This window comes from Cyprinodon tularosa, unplaced genomic scaffold, assembly GCF_016077235.1.
Source record: "Cyprinodon tularosa strain WSP-4 unplaced genomic scaffold, ASM1607723v1 ctg84, whole genome shotgun sequence".
NCBI classification, from domain to species: domain Eukaryota; kingdom Metazoa; phylum Chordata; class Actinopteri; order Cyprinodontiformes; family Cyprinodontidae; genus Cyprinodon; species Cyprinodon tularosa.
In genome coordinates this window covers 314,658-334,479 of record NW_024039607.1, presented here as the reverse complement: position 1 = coordinate 334,479, position 19,822 = coordinate 314,658, and the positions used below count along the sequence as shown (strand labels likewise).

The following is a 19,822-nucleotide window of genomic DNA, read 5'->3' as shown; positions in this document are numbered from 1 at the left end:
TGGAAAAGTCTGTTTTACTGTTTGCATTTGAAAAAACAAATATTACTCTGTGCGAGGCTTTATGATATATTTTGTTTCCTTCTTCCCTCACTAGATCAGGGCCAGAGTCCTGCAACCAAATCGGTGTACCCTGGAGGACCGGGCACTAAGATCACCTCCGTCTCCACCGGCAACCTGTGTGCAGACGTAAGTGGCGTCAGGGTTCTGACTGCTCGCTCCTGTGTGAGGAATGCTCCAGCAGGGCAGCAGAAATGAGAAGTAATTTCACATGTATGGTACAAATATCTGTGGACCTGGGAGAGAAGCCTGGATGTTTGATTTTCTGTCCCTCAGGAGGAGCCGTCCCCGCCCCGCCCAGAGGCCTACCCCATCCCCACCCAGACCTACCCTAGAGAGTACTTCACCATCCCGGCCTCTAAGAGCCAGGATCGGGTGGTTGGTCCAGGACAGATGCCCCCGCAGCACTGGCAGGGCATGGAGGACAGAGAGCGCCTCCCTGTGGTCGACAACATTCACAACAGCATGCAGGTAGGACTGAGTTTCCTCCTGACAATGAGCTGTGATATTATTGGGAATACTTGATAGAAAGAAAAAAACCTAATGTTTGCTTTGTTTTTTTTTTAAACTTTAAAATCAAATTTCCTCAATTAAAACTAAAAAATATCATTAATGTAGCAGAAGTAAAAAACTGCTAGCATTTCCAATGCAAGTTTCGAAAAGGTTCATCCATCCATCCACAGATTACACTTTAAGTTTTTCCTTTTTTTTTATTGTTCTTGCGCTGCAGCGGATTAATCACTCCCAGGAAGATCTGTACCCTCCAGCGGGAATGATGAGGCCAGATGAGCGGATGCAGCCGCTCTATCCACAGGAATACCAGCACCGGGATTTGGACTACCAACACCGAGGTCCACCAGGAGGTAAGAGGACAGAGCTGAGCCGGAAACAGAACGAGATCAGAATAAGTAGAGGTAGAAGTTGATCTTCAAGTTTAAATCTTACCTAAATTACTTCACATCAGAGATCACATGTGGCGCTCCCCAAGGGTCCATCCTAGGGCCCCTGTTATTCAGTATCTATGTGCCAGAACATTTCCCTGATGAGGGAGAAAATTTTAATTTCATAGGGAAGTCATATTTAAATTTCAAATGATTCTGGCTTAAACATGTGTATAAATGTGCTATTGTCCCAAAAGTTTGAAAATTTATTTTAAAGAAATCCTTTCTTAAAAATCTGTGTTATTTTTCGTTATCTTATTCAGGCCAGTTAGTTATACATCAGCTTGTACAGCTAAATTCGGCCAATCATATATCAACGGTTATCTGTCAATCAAATTTTTTCTGTCACAGCATCTTGATTCATATGTCGCAACTAAAATACGCAACGGTTGAAATAAGAAATTCCACATCATCTTCGTCCCTGCTTTCCTCCTCTAAATAAAAAATGGATGACAGAGGAGACCTCCAACACTAAACTCTCCTCCTCTTGCATGTTTCCTCTGTCCATAGCGTTCCCTGATAGTGTCGTTGCTAAGTTATTCTTGGTCCCAATATAATTTCCCATCGGGAACATACTAGCAATACGTTGCTAACTGGTTAGCACGATGCTTCCGAGACACTGGCCACAACCAAACTTGCTTGTGAACCTTCAGCCACATCAATCCCGCCCTCTTGATAATCGACCAATCACATTCACTTTATTCACTCGTGTAAAGTTGGGCAACACTCGGCGGAATTCGGAGCTGCAACCGTTGGAACAGCCGCTTCCCTACGACTTTTAAATGTTAACCGTTTTCTCTCTTTTTACTCCTATGTTTAAGATTCAGGTTAACAGTTTGAAGCAGGAAAAAAAAGCAGCACAGCTGCTGGGATTAAACTTCACACCACATGAGAACAGAGACGCAGCTAAATGCCTCGGACTTTACTCACTGTTTCTTCTGTCCTGCAGAAATCCAGCCTGTTGTGTTGTATAAAGGAAATAATGCAGGTTTTTAGGAAACTGATGCGTCTTCCACCGCCTCACCTAACCGTCTCATCCTTATTACTTGTATACAGAAAGAAAATCCATCTAAATCCGTCTTTGAGCCGAACTTGACTCCATGGTGTCTGGAATGTTCAAGAACAAGGCAGCAATTTGTGATTGCACAATTATACCCTTAGTAGAGATGTATACGTTTTGATTTATCATTCTTTTATTACATTATTTTGACATTTTATTGTTTAGCCTCTAGTTAAGGGTCAGTGTTTAGTGAAAAGTGATGAATCTTTGGAGAGAGAGAACCCAGAATGGTTATGAAAAAGAGGCTTGCTTCGACTTTATCTTTTAGAAACAGGAAATCTGACTAAATAACACGGCAAGCAGTGGTCCATGGTGGACTGTACCCTAGCATAAAGCTTTGAGAGGCATCACCCTATAGAATCTCTCAGATATCAGAGCCGAAATAGAATAAAAAGCAGCAGACTGTGGCTTGGCTTCTCCCTGAACCTGCGACTGATTTTATCCTCAGGTGTGGGACCTCCACTGGACCACTGGACGCCTCAGCCGCAGGTTTCCTCTTCGTTGGAGTCATCGACATCCAGCCAGGAGCACCTCAACTTCTCAGCTTCTTCCACGTCTTCAAACAAAGGCCCAAACCAGAAGACCGGGCCGGGCCGATGGAAGACGCCCAATACGCCGCACGCTGTTCCGCCGCACTCTGTGGCACCGCCGTCCCGCTCCGACCTGCCACCTCCTCCTCCGCCCCCGCCTACCGTTTACCCAGACGCCTACGAACCCCAGAGCGAGCTGCCGCTGCCGCCCCCTCCCTCCACCATCAGCCCGGTTATGGCCCAGCAAGCTGCCGACCGTAAGAAAAGGGAGGAGCAGCAGCGTTGGTATGAGAAGGAGAAAGCTCGGCTGGAGGAGGAGAGGTGGGCGTTACCGCTTAGGTTTTTCCAGTGATGCGTTTGATACACCGAACATTTCTGTGTCGTCTTCTTGGAAGAACAAAGAGACATTTTATGTTTATTTCTTTTTTTTTTTTTTTTTCAGGGAGAGAAAGAGGAGGGAGCAGGAGAGAAAGCTGGGTCAGATCCGGGCCAACCCCGTCATGCCCGTCCAACCCCACAACAATGGTGGAGCCAAGCCTCCTCCTCACCACCAGCCTCCCATGGCCTCCATGGCCCCGCCCCAGCCTTACCACCCCCCACAGCCTCAGCCTCCACCATCCAGACCAGAGAAGCTGTCAAGCCTGCCGCGGTCGGCAGTGCCTCCACCCGCTTCTGGCGCCAACTCTTCCGGTAAAACATTATCGCTTCTCTGCTTCCATTAAATGAAACACAGTGAATCAGCGTAACAGAGCTGAATGATACAAAACACACAATTAAGATTTTTAATCATAACGAACTTTTAAGACTGTTTTTTCCACGTTTTTTTCTTTTATCTAACCTTGCATTGAATATCATAAAACCACAGCAATGGATACGGTGATCAGGGAGCTGCTTCCGCAGCAGCAGCCACGGACCATCGAGAGGAGAGACCTGCAGTACATCACCATCAGTAAGGAGGAGCTTTCCACCAGCGACAGCTTGTCTCCAGATCCCTGGAAGAGAGATGCCCGCGAAAAGGCAGAGAAACAGCAGCAGCTGCACATCGTGGATCTGTTGGACAAAGAGATCCAGGAGCTGCAGGTAAAACCCTTTAGAAACATGGCTTTTTGTTAATTTAGAAGCATTCATTAAAATTGTTCTAATCTGACCAAGGAGGATGTTAAAATTGCAGATATACTGTAGATGTAGTAGTGATCCATCCTTATTCCTAACACCTTCCTGTTTCTTAGGCGAAACCCGAGCGAACAGCAGAGGAAAGCGACCGCCTCAGAAAGCTGATGCTGGAGTGGCAGTTCCAGAAGCGGTTGCAGGAATCCAAACACAGCGACGAAGATGAAGAGGAGGAGGACGATGAGGACATGGACGAGCTTATCATGCAGAGGCTGGAGGCTGAGAAGAGAGCCAGGGTAAGAAGGACAGCCATGACGAAAGGCTAACTTTATTTTGGCGGAAGGAGGAGAATAAAAGGCATTGTCACGTGCACAGGCTTCTTTGGCAGTTTTAAATCTGACTTCTGTTTTTTTCAAGCGATCTTACCCATCAGCTCCGACTCCAGAAACAAATCTGCAGTTAAGTGCACGACGAAGGGCGAGTCGCAGGAAATTAGGCTGATGGGGAGAAAAACAGAACCGCCTTTTTCAAACGCTAGAGGAGGAAACTGGTTCCTCTGCAGCAGCACCTCCCACTGTGAATGTCGCGCAGTGTGCATCTGCAACATGCTTCTGTCATCGCTTTCCCATGCTGAGCTGCTTAAATCTGATTGGCTGGAAGGGTGGATGCCAGGGTTTGGGCAGGAAGGAGGGCAACAGTTCATCATCAGCTTCCTCACTCCCAACCAGCCTGGGATTAAAACGTGTTTGATCAGAGTGAGACACTGATGTAGTTATAACTGTAGCTAAAAATCTACATTTTTCCACTAAATAACGTATTTAGTTGCTTAAAAAAAGTTCATCATTGCCTTTTTAACAGCTAAGATAAAAGCATCAGGGGTGCAAAAAGTCAACTCCACGTTTATCAGTCTGTATCATTGTGGAAGAATTTTGGCCCAATTCCTAAACTTTCTTTCTTCATTGCTTAGAAGTTTGTGGAAGGTTTAAATCTGGACTTTGAATAGGCCATTTAAAGCCATTCCTTTTGTTGATTTAAAAAAAAAAAGCTTGAGTCCAACATCAGATTGCCTTAAAATACTTTAGCACAAAGAGGAGTTGATACTCCACTCCACCTCCATGCTAGACTGTCAACTGTAATAGAATTTACTTTTTGCTTGGAATAATAACCAAACGCCTCACTTTGATCTGATCTGTCATAAAGATCATTGTTCCTGAGGTTCTCTGGTGCCTTATGCCTCTTAGAGAGAAGAGATTTTCACCTTAAAACCTTTTGTTATCTAACTTTAATATTTTCTGTGTTAAATGAGGCCTGTAGAGTCTAAAGCAGAGGTCACCGACCTTTTCAAGGCTTAGAGCTACTTCATGGGTTATGGTTCATAGGGCTACCAATACTGACCTATGACCTGAAGGGGTCAGCGTTTACCTAAACTTAATACCTAATAAATATGTTGTTATTGTTTATTTTTATTTCTAATTTTCTTTTAGATAAATCTCTATTAATGCTTTAATGCTCTATATCAGAGGTCATGGATTAGCGCAGGGGTCCCCAACCACCGTCATTTGGTATATATATATATATAAAATATATATATATTATATATCAGAGTCTGAGTGATGTTTTATTTTAAAAAATATAAAAAATTGTATTCTCTCCCAATTGCATCGGTACATCTGTGCCTCTTGATACAGGTTAAGACGCATCCTATCTATAACATCCTATCTTTGTGAAGCGGGATTTTATGCGGTTACAGCGACCAAAACAAAGCTACGGAGCAGACTGGACATTGCCCACCACCGTTGGTCCGTGAAAATATAGCGGTCCGTGGTGCAAAAAAGGTTGGGGACCGCTGGATTAGCAGACCATGGTCCGGATCCGGACCCACCTGTTGGCTAATCCGGACCCAACCTGATTTAAAACATTTCTAAATTACCGCATGTTGTCTAACGACAGTTTCTAACCCTGAAATCCCACGTCCTCCGTCTCCGCTGCGCTCCAGACCTCCTGCCCAAAGCAAAGCTTACAGCCTCCGCTGTTCCTCCCGTCTTGCTCCGCTCCGACTTCCTCAGAGCTCAAGGAGAGCATGGCCTAGATAATTATTATATTCAAGAGCAAAACATGCGCAAGTGAGCGCTTAATATTTTCGTTTTGTTGTGGATTTTTGTATTGGGAATAACTAGGATAATACATGGTTTGTATGATTTATGTTTGTTCTCTGTTTCCAAACTCGGCATCTCTTCATTCAGGCCTGAGATGAGAAGTTTCTTTTGAACTTGACAATGCAATTGTAAAATAAATATTTTGATCGAGATGAGAAATCTGCTTCCTGGTATGTTGAAGTACCAATAGTTTGCATCCAATAATTTAAACAAACAGTCTTAGTTTTTGGGAATATATAAGCGAATGAGCCTGGAATTTCTTCAGAATGGCTTTGTCGCCATTCTAACCCAGGTTTAAAGCCTTGCAGGGCAGCATAAAGCCCACTGCTCTCATTAAGCCATGAAAAAAGAAAGAAAATAACAGGTGTTTTATAATATATGTGAGTCAGGAAACTGAACGATTGTTGTTCTCTACTTCAAAAAACACTTTAGATTGGGAATTTTTATTTGAAAATTCATTGTATAACATGGATGCATAAAAACATTATTTTATTTCAGTGTTAAATTCTGTTTAAAGTAACAGATTATGATTAAAAATGTCTCCGGCCTTTCCTGGTTAATTTTCTTTTTTCGGACCCGCTGATTTTAATTGGTGACCCCTGCGCTATATGATGAAAATGATAGAATGTTCTATAAATTAAGAACAACAAATAAGATATTTCAAAGTTTGCCCACTGCTGAGTTTTTCTGTACGCTGAGGATCATTGACTTTTTAATAGAAACTATCGTAAAACAGCTTTTCTTTTTATCAACCTTAGAGTATAAGTCAGGCATTGAAAATAGTGAAAGTAAATATTTGACTTTTTAACTCTCAATCAGCAGCGTGTAAAGAATGGTCCGTTATATTAAATGCCTTTTTGTTAAATATTTAAATTTGGAACCTTCTTTTAGTAAAGTGGGCCTTCTTTTGTAAAAATGTCTCATATTTACAGAGCTTTTTCTAATCAAAGCAAAAATAAAAGCCAAATCTAAAAGTATAATTGAGTATCTCTTAAAGATTTAGATCTATGACTAAATAATGATAAAAGTAGATATTTACCTGCCAAAAATGTCTCTTCAGGATGAATTATATTCAATTATAATACATTATATATATTAAATGCATTATTATTTACAGCCTAAATGATACCCCTGTTTTCAGATGCCTTTTTGCTAAGTTATGAGGCAAAATGTGACAAACATAACCTGGAACTCAGCATCTAGATAAACATTTGTTTGTCATTTATCTTTTATTTTATAGCTTTGATAAGTCAAATGCTTCCTGAGGAAAAGCTTCAGGTGGCTTAGGCCTCAGAATTAAAAAGAAGAAATAAACAGCATCCGTTATAAAGTTTAAACACAGCAGGGCCTTTAAATACAAGCAAAGTAAACCTGGAAGAGAAGTTTAAATGTGGCTCTAATTAATTGACATAATTCTGGTAATTGATAAACATTTTTTAAATAATGTAAATAAATCTGAAAGATTAAATTCAGATCTTCGGTTTCCACTAATCAGCACAAGCTTCAGTAATGTTTTCCTTTTGACTGTATGTCCTCCTCTTCCTTCTGCTTACATTTTCCCACATCCTCCCCTCCTTTTAATTAAATCTTTGATTAATTAAATTTAATTGTGATTAAACCCCCCCCTCCCTTCAGTATTTTGATCTTTTCTCCCCCTTCCTTTCTTTCACCCATCTGCCCTCCCTCTCTTACTCTCGGTTCTCTTCTTCTTCCTCTTCAGCAGCAGACTGCTGTCCCAGCTATCTCTGTTCTAGACTTGGTATGTTCTTCCTGTTAATGCTGAGTTTCCTGTCCCTGGCCTTACATCACTTCTTGTTTTCTGTCTTGGCTGCCCACCTGCCCTTCCTTTCCGTCTCTCCCTGCCCATAAGAACTGCAGATATCGTTTCTTTGGGGTTAGGTTGAATGATTGGGGGGGCTAAGCCATGAGGAGCTAAAGAGCAGCCGGTTCTGGGATGCTTGATGCCGTTTGGCTCAGGAGGCGGTCCATCTCCTTGTCTACTAAAAACATCCTAAAGGGGGGGGAGGTGGGGAATTCTGGAGCTACAGCTTTGTTTGCAGCAGACATGGAGGTGGCACCTGCATGGCTGAGCTCATCACTAAGGGACATCAGAGGGAAACCCGTGCATGTAAATCCTGCAAAGACATCATACTATCGTGCCGTTCCTGAATCCATTTATTCACCTTTCTGTTCATTCATCCGTTCATCCGCACGAATGGCTGAGCTTTTTCTTTAAGGGGTCTGTTCAACCACAGGTTACCAGAGTCATTAAATTCACCTTTTCAGGGTTAATGTTTATAAACAGGAAGTAAAGTGGGTTGAGGATTGCGAGCAGACTGTAATTGTGCAGCTTTATCTATAATATATCAATTTCTAAACAGAGCTGATCAGTCAAATTGATTGTAAGAATAAATTAAAAACTTGGTTTTAAAAAGAATGTTTAAAACCTTTTAAGTTTAATCCTCTTTTATTTTTAGATTTTTTTTTTTATTTCATGTAAATCTAATCTAATTCAGTGTATTTATTAAACACCAGTTCACAACAAATGTACATTTTACAGAGACACTTCAGTCTGATTACTGACATGATCGCTGAACATTATTTTAACACCAGCTGATTTCAGCCTTTTCAGGATTTTTACTTATCAAATAATTTCTTTAAACATTTTAACATTTATTTTTTCACACATCTCTATTTTTCTTTATGAATATATATATTTTTTTCAGTAAAATTTATTTTATTTAATAATTCCAAATCCACAAAGGTGTAAGAAATGTTATAAATATACATGCTGTATCAAGTTTTATGTTTAATAAGGCTTTTAAAAAATGCATTATGCAGAAATGATAAACTGTAATGCTCAATAGCAACTAAACATAACATGAACTAAAGTTCCCATAAAATGATTCTATCTATTTGGTCTTGCTTTCCAGCTCTCCAGACAGTAAATTATCATTTCCATTACTTAACGCTTTATAGGGCACTCAGTGAAATACTTTGTAAATAAAAATTTAAAGGACATAAAGAAATTCATGAAAAACACAGAAATGTTCATTTCCTGTCTGAAAAGCTCAATAAATGAAATGTCACATACAAAATGACATTAAAAGTTGTCTAAATTGTGAAACAGCCTTAAAACAAACTCTGATTTTTTTTTCTTTTCGATTTTCAACAAATTTTTTAATTGGATTTATCTGATATCTAAATTAGAATACTTTGTAAATAAAAATGTAAAGCCAATAATGTTATTGGAATCCAGGACAAGACTTTATTACCTTTTTAAACATTAATATGAATATTTTAATGGCAAAAATTAACGCCAACTTGCCTGAGTATATTAGGAAAAATAACAAAAGTGCTTTTTTCATAAAGAAATTCATGAAAAACACATGGAAATGTTCATTTCCTGTCTGAAAAGCTCACTAAATGAAAGGTCACATACAAAATGACATTAAAAGTTGTCAAAGTTGTGAAACGGCCTCTTCTAAGAATTAGCCTATCCATGTGCCGCCCTCTAGTGGTTGGATTAATATCTAGAACAACGTTTTTTTACATTTTGAATTAATGTTTTGTGTCTTAATTTTAAAACAAACTCTGATTTTTTTTCTTTTCGAATTACATCACATTTTTTTTATTGGATTTATCTGATATCTAAATTAGAATACTTTTTAAATAAAAATTTAAAGCCAATAATGTTATTGGAATCCAGCCAAGACTTTATTACCTTTTAAACATTAATATTAATATTTTAATGGCAAAAATTAACGCCAACTTGCCTAAGTATATTTGGAAAAATAACAAAAGTGCTTTTTTAAAAAAGAAATTCATGAAAAACACATAGAAATGTTCATTTCCTGTCTGAAAAACTCACTAAATGAAATTTCGTATACAAAATGGCAATAAAAGTTGTCTAAGTTGTGAAACAGCCTCTTCTAAGAATTAGCCTATCCATGTGCTGCCCTCTAGTGGTTGGATTAATATCTACAACAACGTTTTTTACATTTTGAATTTAAGTTTTATGTCTAAATTTGAAAACAAACTCTGATTTTTTTTTCTTTTCGATTTTCAACAAATTTTTTTAATTGGATTTATCTGATATCTAAATTAGAATACTTTGTAAATAAAATAAATTTTTAATTTTGAATTTAAGTTTTTTTTTCGATTTTCATCACATTTTTTTTATTCGATTTATCTGATATCTAAATTAGAAATTGGTGAAAGTTTCCCCTAAAGTTGACACTTTCTGATTACAGCATCTTTATAAAGATCAGGTTAACCCTTTATAGGGCACTCAGTGAAATACTTTGAAAATCAAAATTTAAAGCCAATAGGTTATTGGAATTTACATTTACAAAAGTAAATGTCCGTGTAATAACAGGAAACACCAACTTGCCCGAAAATATTAAGAAAAATAACAAAAGTGCTTCTATAAGAAATTCATGAAAAACACTCTGAGAGTGAAAGAAATACTTTTTTTTTGTGGTACAACATAACCTTAGAGGCATTAATGCCGATACTGGCACTTCCATTTTTAAGTTATTAAACCTGAATAAAACTGTTAGCTTAGTGCTGATAAAACTTTAAATATTCTGATACCATACTGGCTGATACTCATAACAACCCGATACGATATCAGCACAAATACTTATATTTTGTTGTGTGAAATGTTGGAAAAACCTCAATCAAGTGAAATTACTGAACCTGAGAACAACTGAGCCTGTTGGTCAACGAGTTACATCAAGTTCAAACAGAAGCAACGTTTTTCTATCAACTTTTATACGCAGGGCAATCATTTCAGATTCACCTTTTTGTTTGACTAAATGGTTTCTGACTCCAACATCAGATCGGGGAATCCCTAGTTGGGAGGTGGAGCTTTAACACATTATATTTTTTTATATTTCACATTCAATTATAGAAAGTCTGCTTTTTTTGTGATTTGGTTGAACTGACCCTTTATCCACCATCCAGGCTAAAGAAATAGGTTTTTTTTTTTGTTTATTTTATGTTTATTTTGCAGCATTCTCCATTGTTTTCCAAGTCGTAGGTGTATTTCTTGGACAAATTTAGTATCTGGAGGGAGGGGGGCTTTAACGTTGTTGCTCTGCGTCCTTGTTGTGGTTGCCGCTGCTGTTGCATGTCGGTGTTTGCATGGTCAGATGTGGGATTTTCTGCTTGTGTTGTGAGTTTTCTGTGCATGCTGTTCCTTCCTCTGGAGCAGCCCATTTAGACAAGCCATATTGCTTCAAGTTAGTGTCCAGACAGTTTTCAGCATTAATGATCTCATATTGCTTGAATTGATGTCAGTGATTGCTGTTGTAACGATTTCCCTGTCTGCATGTGTGCCTCATGGCGTGTCGTGTGTGTCTGTCTGTGGATCTGCCAACAATCAGCTGCAAGACGAGGAGCGGCGGCGTAAGCAGCAGCTGGAGGAGATCCGGAAGAGGGAGGCCGAGGAGCGAGCGAAGCAGGAGGAAGAGAGGAGGTGGAGGGAGGAGGAGAGAGTCAAACGAGAGGCGGGGGAGAAGGTCAGTTTCTTTCTGAGAAAATGTTAAAGACCAGATTAAAGCTTTGCCTAACTTTAAATAAAGAGGAGAACATCTTCTGGGATAAGACTGTTGGTTTGCTGCTGCAGATTAGAGTTTATTCTTTATTTTTTAGATTAATTACATCTTGTTTTAATCTAATGACAGGATTAGGATTTAACAGTATTGGTCCAACTCTTGGATTTTCAGTCACTGTCGCATTAAATCAATTTTGTATTTCCGTATAGTTGAGCCGTCATTAATGCGACTCAATTTTTGCTTCTTTTTAAGGTCCATTTACTCTGTTTTTTTCAGCATTTTATACAATAAATTGATTTTTGATATTATTTAGAATCTCTGTTGCATTAAGTGCACAGAAAAAATATATATATCAACCTTAAGATATTCTATGTAAGATGGTTTGCCTTATGCTCAAACATGTTGCATTCCTTTGAGTTTTTGAATAACCAGTGGTTTGGTCTCTCATGCTTTCATCCACATTGTTTTCTTTAAGACAGAATCCTCCATGTTTGTTGTTTCATAATATGATCACGCTGGTGCATTGTCCTGTGAGCTGCAGGCCGCTGGTTATTGAAAACCATCCATCAACATCTGGAAGCAAATGTTTTTAGTTCTTTCTGTTAGAACAGTTAGTAAATTTCTTTTTGTTGCTGCGACTGTATTTTAATGCTGTTTTTACTCATTTTAAAGTTGTCCAGTTGCATGTTGTCATCCTGATCCCCCCCCCCACCCTCTGTGATGTCTTGCTGTCATGGTCTGTGCTCCCACCCACCAGAAAGCATGAGTTTTCTCATCATGTAGAGGTCAGGGAGGTTTTCTTAGCCGGGAAGCTTTTAGGAGTTTTAATTTTGAGGTTTGGATTCATTTATTTTTTTTCCACATTCCTTCCAGCATCTAAAGGTGTGTTTAGGGAATGCTGCCCACTCCAACCAGCCTCCCCATCCCCACAAACCATATGCTTTACATTCACTCCACACACCCTCATCCATGCCATACATGTTCATAGACCCAGCCAGTCACTCATTCAGAGCCCACACGCACCCACTAATCCCTCCCAGTTTCTTCAGATCCCCTTTGGGCTGATTGAACTCTCCGAGCAGCTCCGGCTCGACCCTCACCACATGAGACGGAAGAAATATGAGGAGATAATCTCACATCAGAAGCCCGGCGGTTGACCCCAGAACAGCTGGTTGAGCTCCAGAACCTGAAACCCAAATCTCTTCCTCACCAGCGTAGCTTTTCTCCCTGAGGTCTAGATGCTAGGAGGCAGAGTGGGCTGGACACTGGAGGATGTTCCCACAGAAACCACTTAATGTAAACTCAGGCCACACAGGAATCCATTACAGAGATCCAAAAGACACAGAGGGCTGGCACTAGGCGGTGATGGAGGTGTAGAGGAGGAGAAGCTGGATGGTCGGCGAGACGTTAGATCTGGGTTTTTAGGAATCTGCAGTCGGAATAGTTTATTTAAACCTTTTTTTTTTTTTAATCAGATTTCTGGATTCTTAGAAATATTAGAAAGTGCTTTCCACACATTTCTAGATCAAAGGTCAGGGGCTTGGTTGGGGAATTTTCCTTAAATGTATTTAGGTTTAAGAGCTGAAAATAAAAAGTGCAGAAAGGCGTTAAATCTTTTAATCAAAGGGTTTTGTTATAAAACTGATTTAACATTTGAATTCTTGTTTTCTTTTTCAAAGACAACTATTAAGTATTTTAAAATATGTTTGAAATGTATATAAAAGTTGTAATACATCATATAATCTATCTTAGAAATTATTTTTATTTGATCATTTAGATTATTTATGTCTTTGGAGCCATTAAGAAAACTAATGTAGATATAAAAGAAGTAAAAAAATAAATAAATAAAAAGAGCTGAATTCTATATTTAGCAGATTAAGTTCAGAAAATTGGTTTAAAAACACTTTAATCGTTTAAAAATAAAAATATATTTATTGTTTATGCCGTAGTATTAGACATTTTACTACATAAAAAAATTGTCTAAAACTGCTTCAGCTAAATTTATGATATTGTATTACCACATTGAATCCCCTGAAATATATTTTAATTTCCTATTAATATTAAAAATGTACAAATTAAATGTTTTGCGTTTCATTTGAGTCTTATAAGATGCTATTTAACAACAAATGCCAGGTGTAGGCCATTTACAACAAGAGCAGGACAAAGGCTACGTTCACACCGCAGCCTGAAGTCATCCAAATCCATTTTTTTTTATTTTCCCCATATGCACCTGAATCTGATCTTTTCATGACAGTCTGATCAACACAGATCCGATTTTTTTCCAATGCGACCCAGACCGCTTGGCTATGTGGTCCTGCATCCGATACGAATCTGATCTTTTCAAATGCGACCCGTCTCTGAACAGCCAGGTCACATGCAACGGACCTGAACGTCATTAATACCCGACAGTGGTCACTCTTCTGCTTCTTGTTACGCAGAAGTTGCAAGAAAAACTACAACCATGGTGGACGATGATGCGGAGAGTAGTATTTAAGTTTAACCATCTTGGAAAGATTGAGTTTTAAAGGTTTGTAAAGATAGATCCGCTCCAGCACTACCATCCGTGTTTACTTCCGTAAACACGAAGCACGCTGGCTTGTGACGTCACTGCTTCCTCTTCTGCGCATGCAGGACACTTAGGTTGTATGAATGCAAGTCGCATATATTATATAAATGTAAACATCAAAAAAATCGTATTTCACAAAAGAATCGTAATTGAGCATCAAGGCCTGCAGTGTGAACGTAGCCTAAGATTCTGATACAGACCTAATTTAACAAGAATTAATGCAATTCAATTTTTAATAGTCAAGATTTAAATATGAAGTTCTGTACAGTGGAAGTTAGATTTTATTTATTACATTAGATTGTTTTGATCATTTGAAGCTTTACAGAAGGATATCTGTAGTTGTTGAGCAAGTATGCAATGACCAACCATCAAACCGCTAAAGTATTAAAAAAGGGATTTTCAGAGAAATAATTGGATCGTGTTGGCTTCTTGGAAGAAGTTAGATCAGGTCTGCTGCAGAATACTATCAGGACTTTAGAGGAGAAACAGCTAATCAGAAACATTTCCGAAGTGAGGCCCTTTGCTTTGGGCCCTCAGCTCTCTGATGTTTCCAGAGGTGACTCAGGGTAGGGTCAGTTAGTACCTGAAGGGTGGGTGGTTCAGTTTATAGTAGAAGCAGCTTGTTGATTAGTTAACCAGCTGTGTTTCTAGCTAACTAGACTGTTAGTACCCAGTGTTGGTGGCAGCCAATCAGAGTGGAGCTTACTAACAGGTTGTCCCTCCCCCAGAGGAGACAGGAGGAGGAGTACTACAACCGTCTGGAGGCTGAGCGGCGGCGGCAGCACGAGGAAGCTGAGAGAAAGCTGCTGACGCCTGACGAGCCGGCCGGTCTGTATCGGCCCCCGCTGCCTCGGGATTACCAACCCCCCGCCCCCCACAACCCTACTAACAACCCCCCACCCCCACCACAGAGAAACACCTCCTACCTCAAAACACAGGTCATCTCGCCAGACACGCTCTACACAGCCAAATTCGTCCCCAATGCGGGCGATGACGAAGACGAGGACGAAGGCAAGGAAGCCAACTCGGCAGGGAGCGGCGGCTGGTCAGGTCAGGCGAAGCTGTCGGCGATCAGGAAGTCGTACGGCGACCTCCCGGCCTCCGCCGCGCCTAGTCAAGGCCGACCTCAGCCGCCGCCCACTGCACGCAAGCCCCGCCCTCTTTCTGATGGCATCTTCCTATCTGGCTCATTCCAGCCACCAGTCAACAACTCCAACAGTACAGCTCCCCCCCTTCCAGCCAAACCCAGCTCCGTCCCCCTACCAGGAACCTATAAAGGTAGAGCTGGAGAGAGGAGCGAGGAGTCAGGCTCCCCAAGGCGCCCTCTGTTACTCCCGTATCTCCCTCTCATCCACTCATCTGTCATTTCCTACCCTTCATGGTTTACCGCTCTTAGGTTTTCCTCTTCTACATGTTTGTTTAGGTTGTTTTTTTGTCAGTCCAACTTTTCATCCCTCACTTTAATTTTATCTTTTTTTTTTTTTTTCGTGGGGATCGGTCCGTCTCTCCTTCACCAATCAGATTGTTTTTGTTTTTGATCACCTTTCCTCCCAGTAATTTTCCCTCCTCATCATCCTTCTACAATCACCCCCTCTCCGAACACCGTAAAAGAAAAAAAAAGCAATGGATAATCACGCCACCTTGTTTGTCACAGACGATTGAGGCCCATCAGAGCCAATCATAGTACTGTTGGTGTTGTCGCTCGCCGCCTTCTTTCTGTTTGGTTAGTTGCTTCTTGGGAACAGGGATGGAGAAGGCACCTCCACTTCCTGCCCCTGGGCTCTGCTTAGCGGTGTTTGCTTTAAAGGGAAGGAGATTGGGCTTTTCACATCCATCTCTAACAGCAAAAAAAAAAAATCATACATGTGCATTAGCGCTCATACCAGCAGTAAAAACTCACCTTTGTCTGAGGTTATGTTAAGTTTTAAGTCTAACAATTGAGATTTGACCTAAATATATACAAACTAAAATTAGAGAACAAGATTTACAAAGCTAAAAAGGGGTTTATCTGCTAGCTTTAGCTAAACTGTTTCTAAAAACTTGTTGTTGAAACTGGCAATGCTTTCTATGCTAGCAGGAGATTAAATGCAAACATTAAAATGCAAAAGTTGCCAACTATCCTCATATCCTTAAATATCAACTTGTTTTATGCTAAATGTAGCTGTTATTAGGTCAAAAGCTAATATTTTGTTAGCGATAGCATTTGAGATAACAGCAGCTAACACTTGTTTAATGCTAAATGTAGCTGTTATTAGGTGAAAAGCTAATAATTTATGTTAGCAATAGCGTTTGAGCTAACAGCAGCTAACACTTGTTTTATGCTAAATGTAGCTGCCATTAGGTCAAAAGCTAATATTTTGTTAGCGATAGCATTTGAGATAACAGAAACAAACACATGTTTTATGCTAAATTTAGCTGTCATTGGGTAAAAAGCTAATCTTTTATGTTAGCGAGAGTATTTGAGCTAACAGCAACTAAAACTTGTTTTATGCTAAATGAAGCTGCCATTAGGTCAAAAGCTAATATTTTGTTAGCGATAGCATTTGAGATAACAGCAGCTAACACCTGTTTTATGCTAAATGTAGCTGCCATTAGGTGAAAATCTAATAATTTATGTTAGAAATAGCATTTAAGCTAACTGCAGCTAACACTTGTTTTATGCTACATGTAGCTGTCATAGGGTAAAAAGCTAATATTTTATGTTAGCGAGAGCATTTGAGTTAACATAAAATATTAGCTTTTTACCCAATGACAGCTACATTTAGCATAAAACAAGTGTTAGCTGCTGTTAGCTGAAATGCCATCGCTAACATAAACAATTAGCTTTTTACCCAATGACAGCTACATTTAGCATAAAACAAGTGTTAGCTGCTGTTAGCTTACTCTTGTTTTATGCTAAATGTAGCTGTCATTGGGTAAAAAGCCAATCGTTTATGTTAGCGATGGCATTTGAGCTAAAAGCAGCTAACACTTGTTTTATACTAAATGTACCATTAGGTCAAAAGCTAATATTTTCACATTAACTACGGTGAACACCAGTATTTTGACCTAACTTAATATGTATCTGCTAGGCTAGCAGTAGCTAATATGTTTTATGATGATAACATTTTAAAAGTTGCAGTTTCTCTGTTACATTTTACATTTTAAATTGCACTTGTTTCGAGCTATGCTGTAAAATCATGGTTCACCTTTTAGGAAATGTCTTTTAGAACAGTTTGTTTCAAAGTAACGTAGCTCAACACCAGAAGGACCTCAGACAAACGCATCTTTGACTGCAGCTCACTCCAGACTGAATCAATACCTGAGGTCCTAATTTGGTACCTGCCTGCAATCCAACCACCCCCACCCCCCCATCACACACCTGCGACCTCAGACACTTCATGTTGCACTCTCACACATCAAACACATCATCCCACTAATTCCCCCCACCCCACCCCCTCCCAGAATCAAATTTGCATGTTTCATTCTAGCATCACACACGAATCAAAGCTCAATGCTGCACGCTGGCTGCCAGCAGTTCACCTCAGGAAATGGCTTGATGTCTATTGCTTTTTACTGCCTGTGCATAGCTTCACTTTGCTGCTGTCTTCATGTTTTACATTCTTTTTTCCAGCTTGTAGTCTTTTAATATGCTCCCCTAAACTACCTATCTGCTTCAGCTCTGATGCTGCTGTCCTTCCTCTGACCTTTTGCTTGGTCTCTGCCACTGAATGCTGCAGCTTTACTAAGCATTACTACTCCCTTAGGGCTTTGCTGCAGGTTCAGATGATTTTAAAAGCACCTGAGCCTCCAGCTTTCCCTGACTGACTAAATGACAAAATGTGTTTGTTTTTTTTGTTCATGCTGGCATCTCCAGAACCTCAAATCTAAATTCAATATGTACTTCCTGTCAAAATTGCACAGATGAAGATTACAGCCATTAAAATTAAATTCAGATTAAGCAAAAATTCTATAGCAATTTTTCTTAATGGCCCAAATCCTCTGCTGTAAATTTGAGAAACAAAACAAAAAAACTGATCAGAGTTGAAAGTGTAATTCTCTCCAGCTTTACTGGGCAGAACGATGGTCTCTCTCTGGTTCCTTTTTAAGAAGGAGCCTAATAGAAATGGAGCTCAGGAGCTGCCAGCTGGATATTTGTGTTTGGATTTACCATTTGTCACTGTGTCTGTATTGAAACTGTTCCAAACGATCCCCATCGTTATTTCATTTGGGGCAGAAAACCAACATCCAGGGTTAAAATCAAATGCACAGCAGCCTCTGCAGTTATTTACAGCCCTGGTAGAGATGTGTAAAATCCTGCATGCTGGTTTGCCACGACAAATTAAAATTAATCTACTGTGATTGAAGGATTTATTTAGTTGGAAAATAAGAAAATTAATTTTGCATCATCCTATAAGTATATCCTGACCTGTTTATATATAAAACGTGTTAGTCCACTTACAAAGATAAGTATTTGTTTGTGTCATGGATACCAAAACCTTGGTGCAGATCCCAGGAAACCAATTTATCATCTTGTGTTTTTCTTAATCTTAGCATTAGCATAACATAATCCTTCATTCTTTCTTTAAAGAACTCCACAGAAGGGCTTAACATGCTGCATCCATAAAATATTTGAAACTTCTTCTGAAAGCTGTTCAACACATTTATTGAGACTCAGAAGAATATAAGGATGTGACATTAAATCTGAAAACAAAGAGGGTTTTAATGTAACTTCAGTTCGAAGCAACTAGGGTAGGGAATTGATAAGATTTTCATGATTCTGATTCTCTTATCGATTCTGCGAAACAATGAACTTGGTAAGTGCACGGTGACATTCGTCTACCTTGGCCTAGGACATCCTATTTCTGCCTGCCTTGGTGAAAATAGAAGGCCGTGAATGGGAGAAAGGCACAGTCACTTAAAAGCCAAAAAGATAGGTAGGAAACTGGTTTATTTCCAGAAATGGCATATGATTTAATATGAACCACATTAAGCACAGCCAGTGATATAAAACTAGCTACTTACCAGCAGAGTTGCCTTCCATGCTGGTCTTAACTTTAGCTTCTGTCCGGAAGCATCAAAAACACGGCATTCGTTAAAATGTATGCCATGTTGTAAACAATGCAATGATTGCAAAGCGCCTTGTCTTTTCTCTTTTTCACCTTAAAATGAAGCCAATCTTTCGATCGCTTTGACCGCTTTTGTTTTGCTTTTCTAGACTTATGCCTAAATATTAAAAAATATTAAATTTTTACGCAAGTGCGTGACTTACGTGCTGCCCAGAGTGGCTCTGGTGCTGCCTGGAATCGATAAGAGAATTGTTAAGCGAGCTGCCGAACGGTGCAATGGAATTTGAACACACGGAACCGGTGTAGGTACCAGATTGACTCGGGGGCCTGCGCCTTTTGATGACGTCACAATACATAATTGTTTTAACGTTTGCACAATTGCGCAAAACATTTTGATTGGTCTGGACAGCTTACTAAAGTAATTATAGCGGGGTGTAGGTTTTATTCGAAAGCGGGATTGCGGTTTGTAAACGGACAATTTTACGAAGAAATTCTCCATGGTCCCTGCGCCTTCCGATGACGTCACCGAATTCGCCATGGGCCTAGCGCCTCCCGATGACGTCACATTATGGCAACGCCACTCAAACAAACTACATTGAGCCCGCGGTCTGCATTTGTAACGACAATAAATTCAGGAGAATGAAGCTATAGGGATACAAAAAATAAACTTGTAATATTACAAAAACACTACAAATACAAAGTATATTCAGAGATTAAAGTCCCTCTGATACTGTTTAAGTGACTGAGAAACTGCAGATTTGCCACATTTAAGATGGCGGACGCTCATGACGTC

General features: G+C 39.6%; 1 protein-coding gene across 1 annotated transcript in view; it reads left to right on the top strand.

Annotated features, from left to right (window-relative positions):
• afdna (afadin, adherens junction formation factor a) overlaps positions 1–19,822 on the top strand; it is a 159,532-nt gene that overhangs the window by 133,312 nt on the left and 6,398 nt on the right. The window contains exons 28-36 of the mRNA XM_038272694.1: positions 95–186; positions 334–528; positions 788–920; positions 2,507–2,909; positions 3,031–3,278; positions 3,454–3,668; positions 3,818–3,994; positions 11,245–11,379; positions 14,710–14,992. Coding sequence (XP_038128622.1) covers positions 95–186; positions 334–528; positions 788–920; positions 2,507–2,909; positions 3,031–3,278; positions 3,454–3,668; positions 3,818–3,994; positions 11,245–11,379; positions 14,710–14,992 — 1,881 coding nt within the window. The remainder of the gene's footprint in view (positions 1–94; positions 187–333; positions 529–787; positions 921–2,506; positions 2,910–3,030; positions 3,279–3,453; positions 3,669–3,817; positions 3,995–11,244; positions 11,380–14,709; positions 14,993–19,822) is intronic.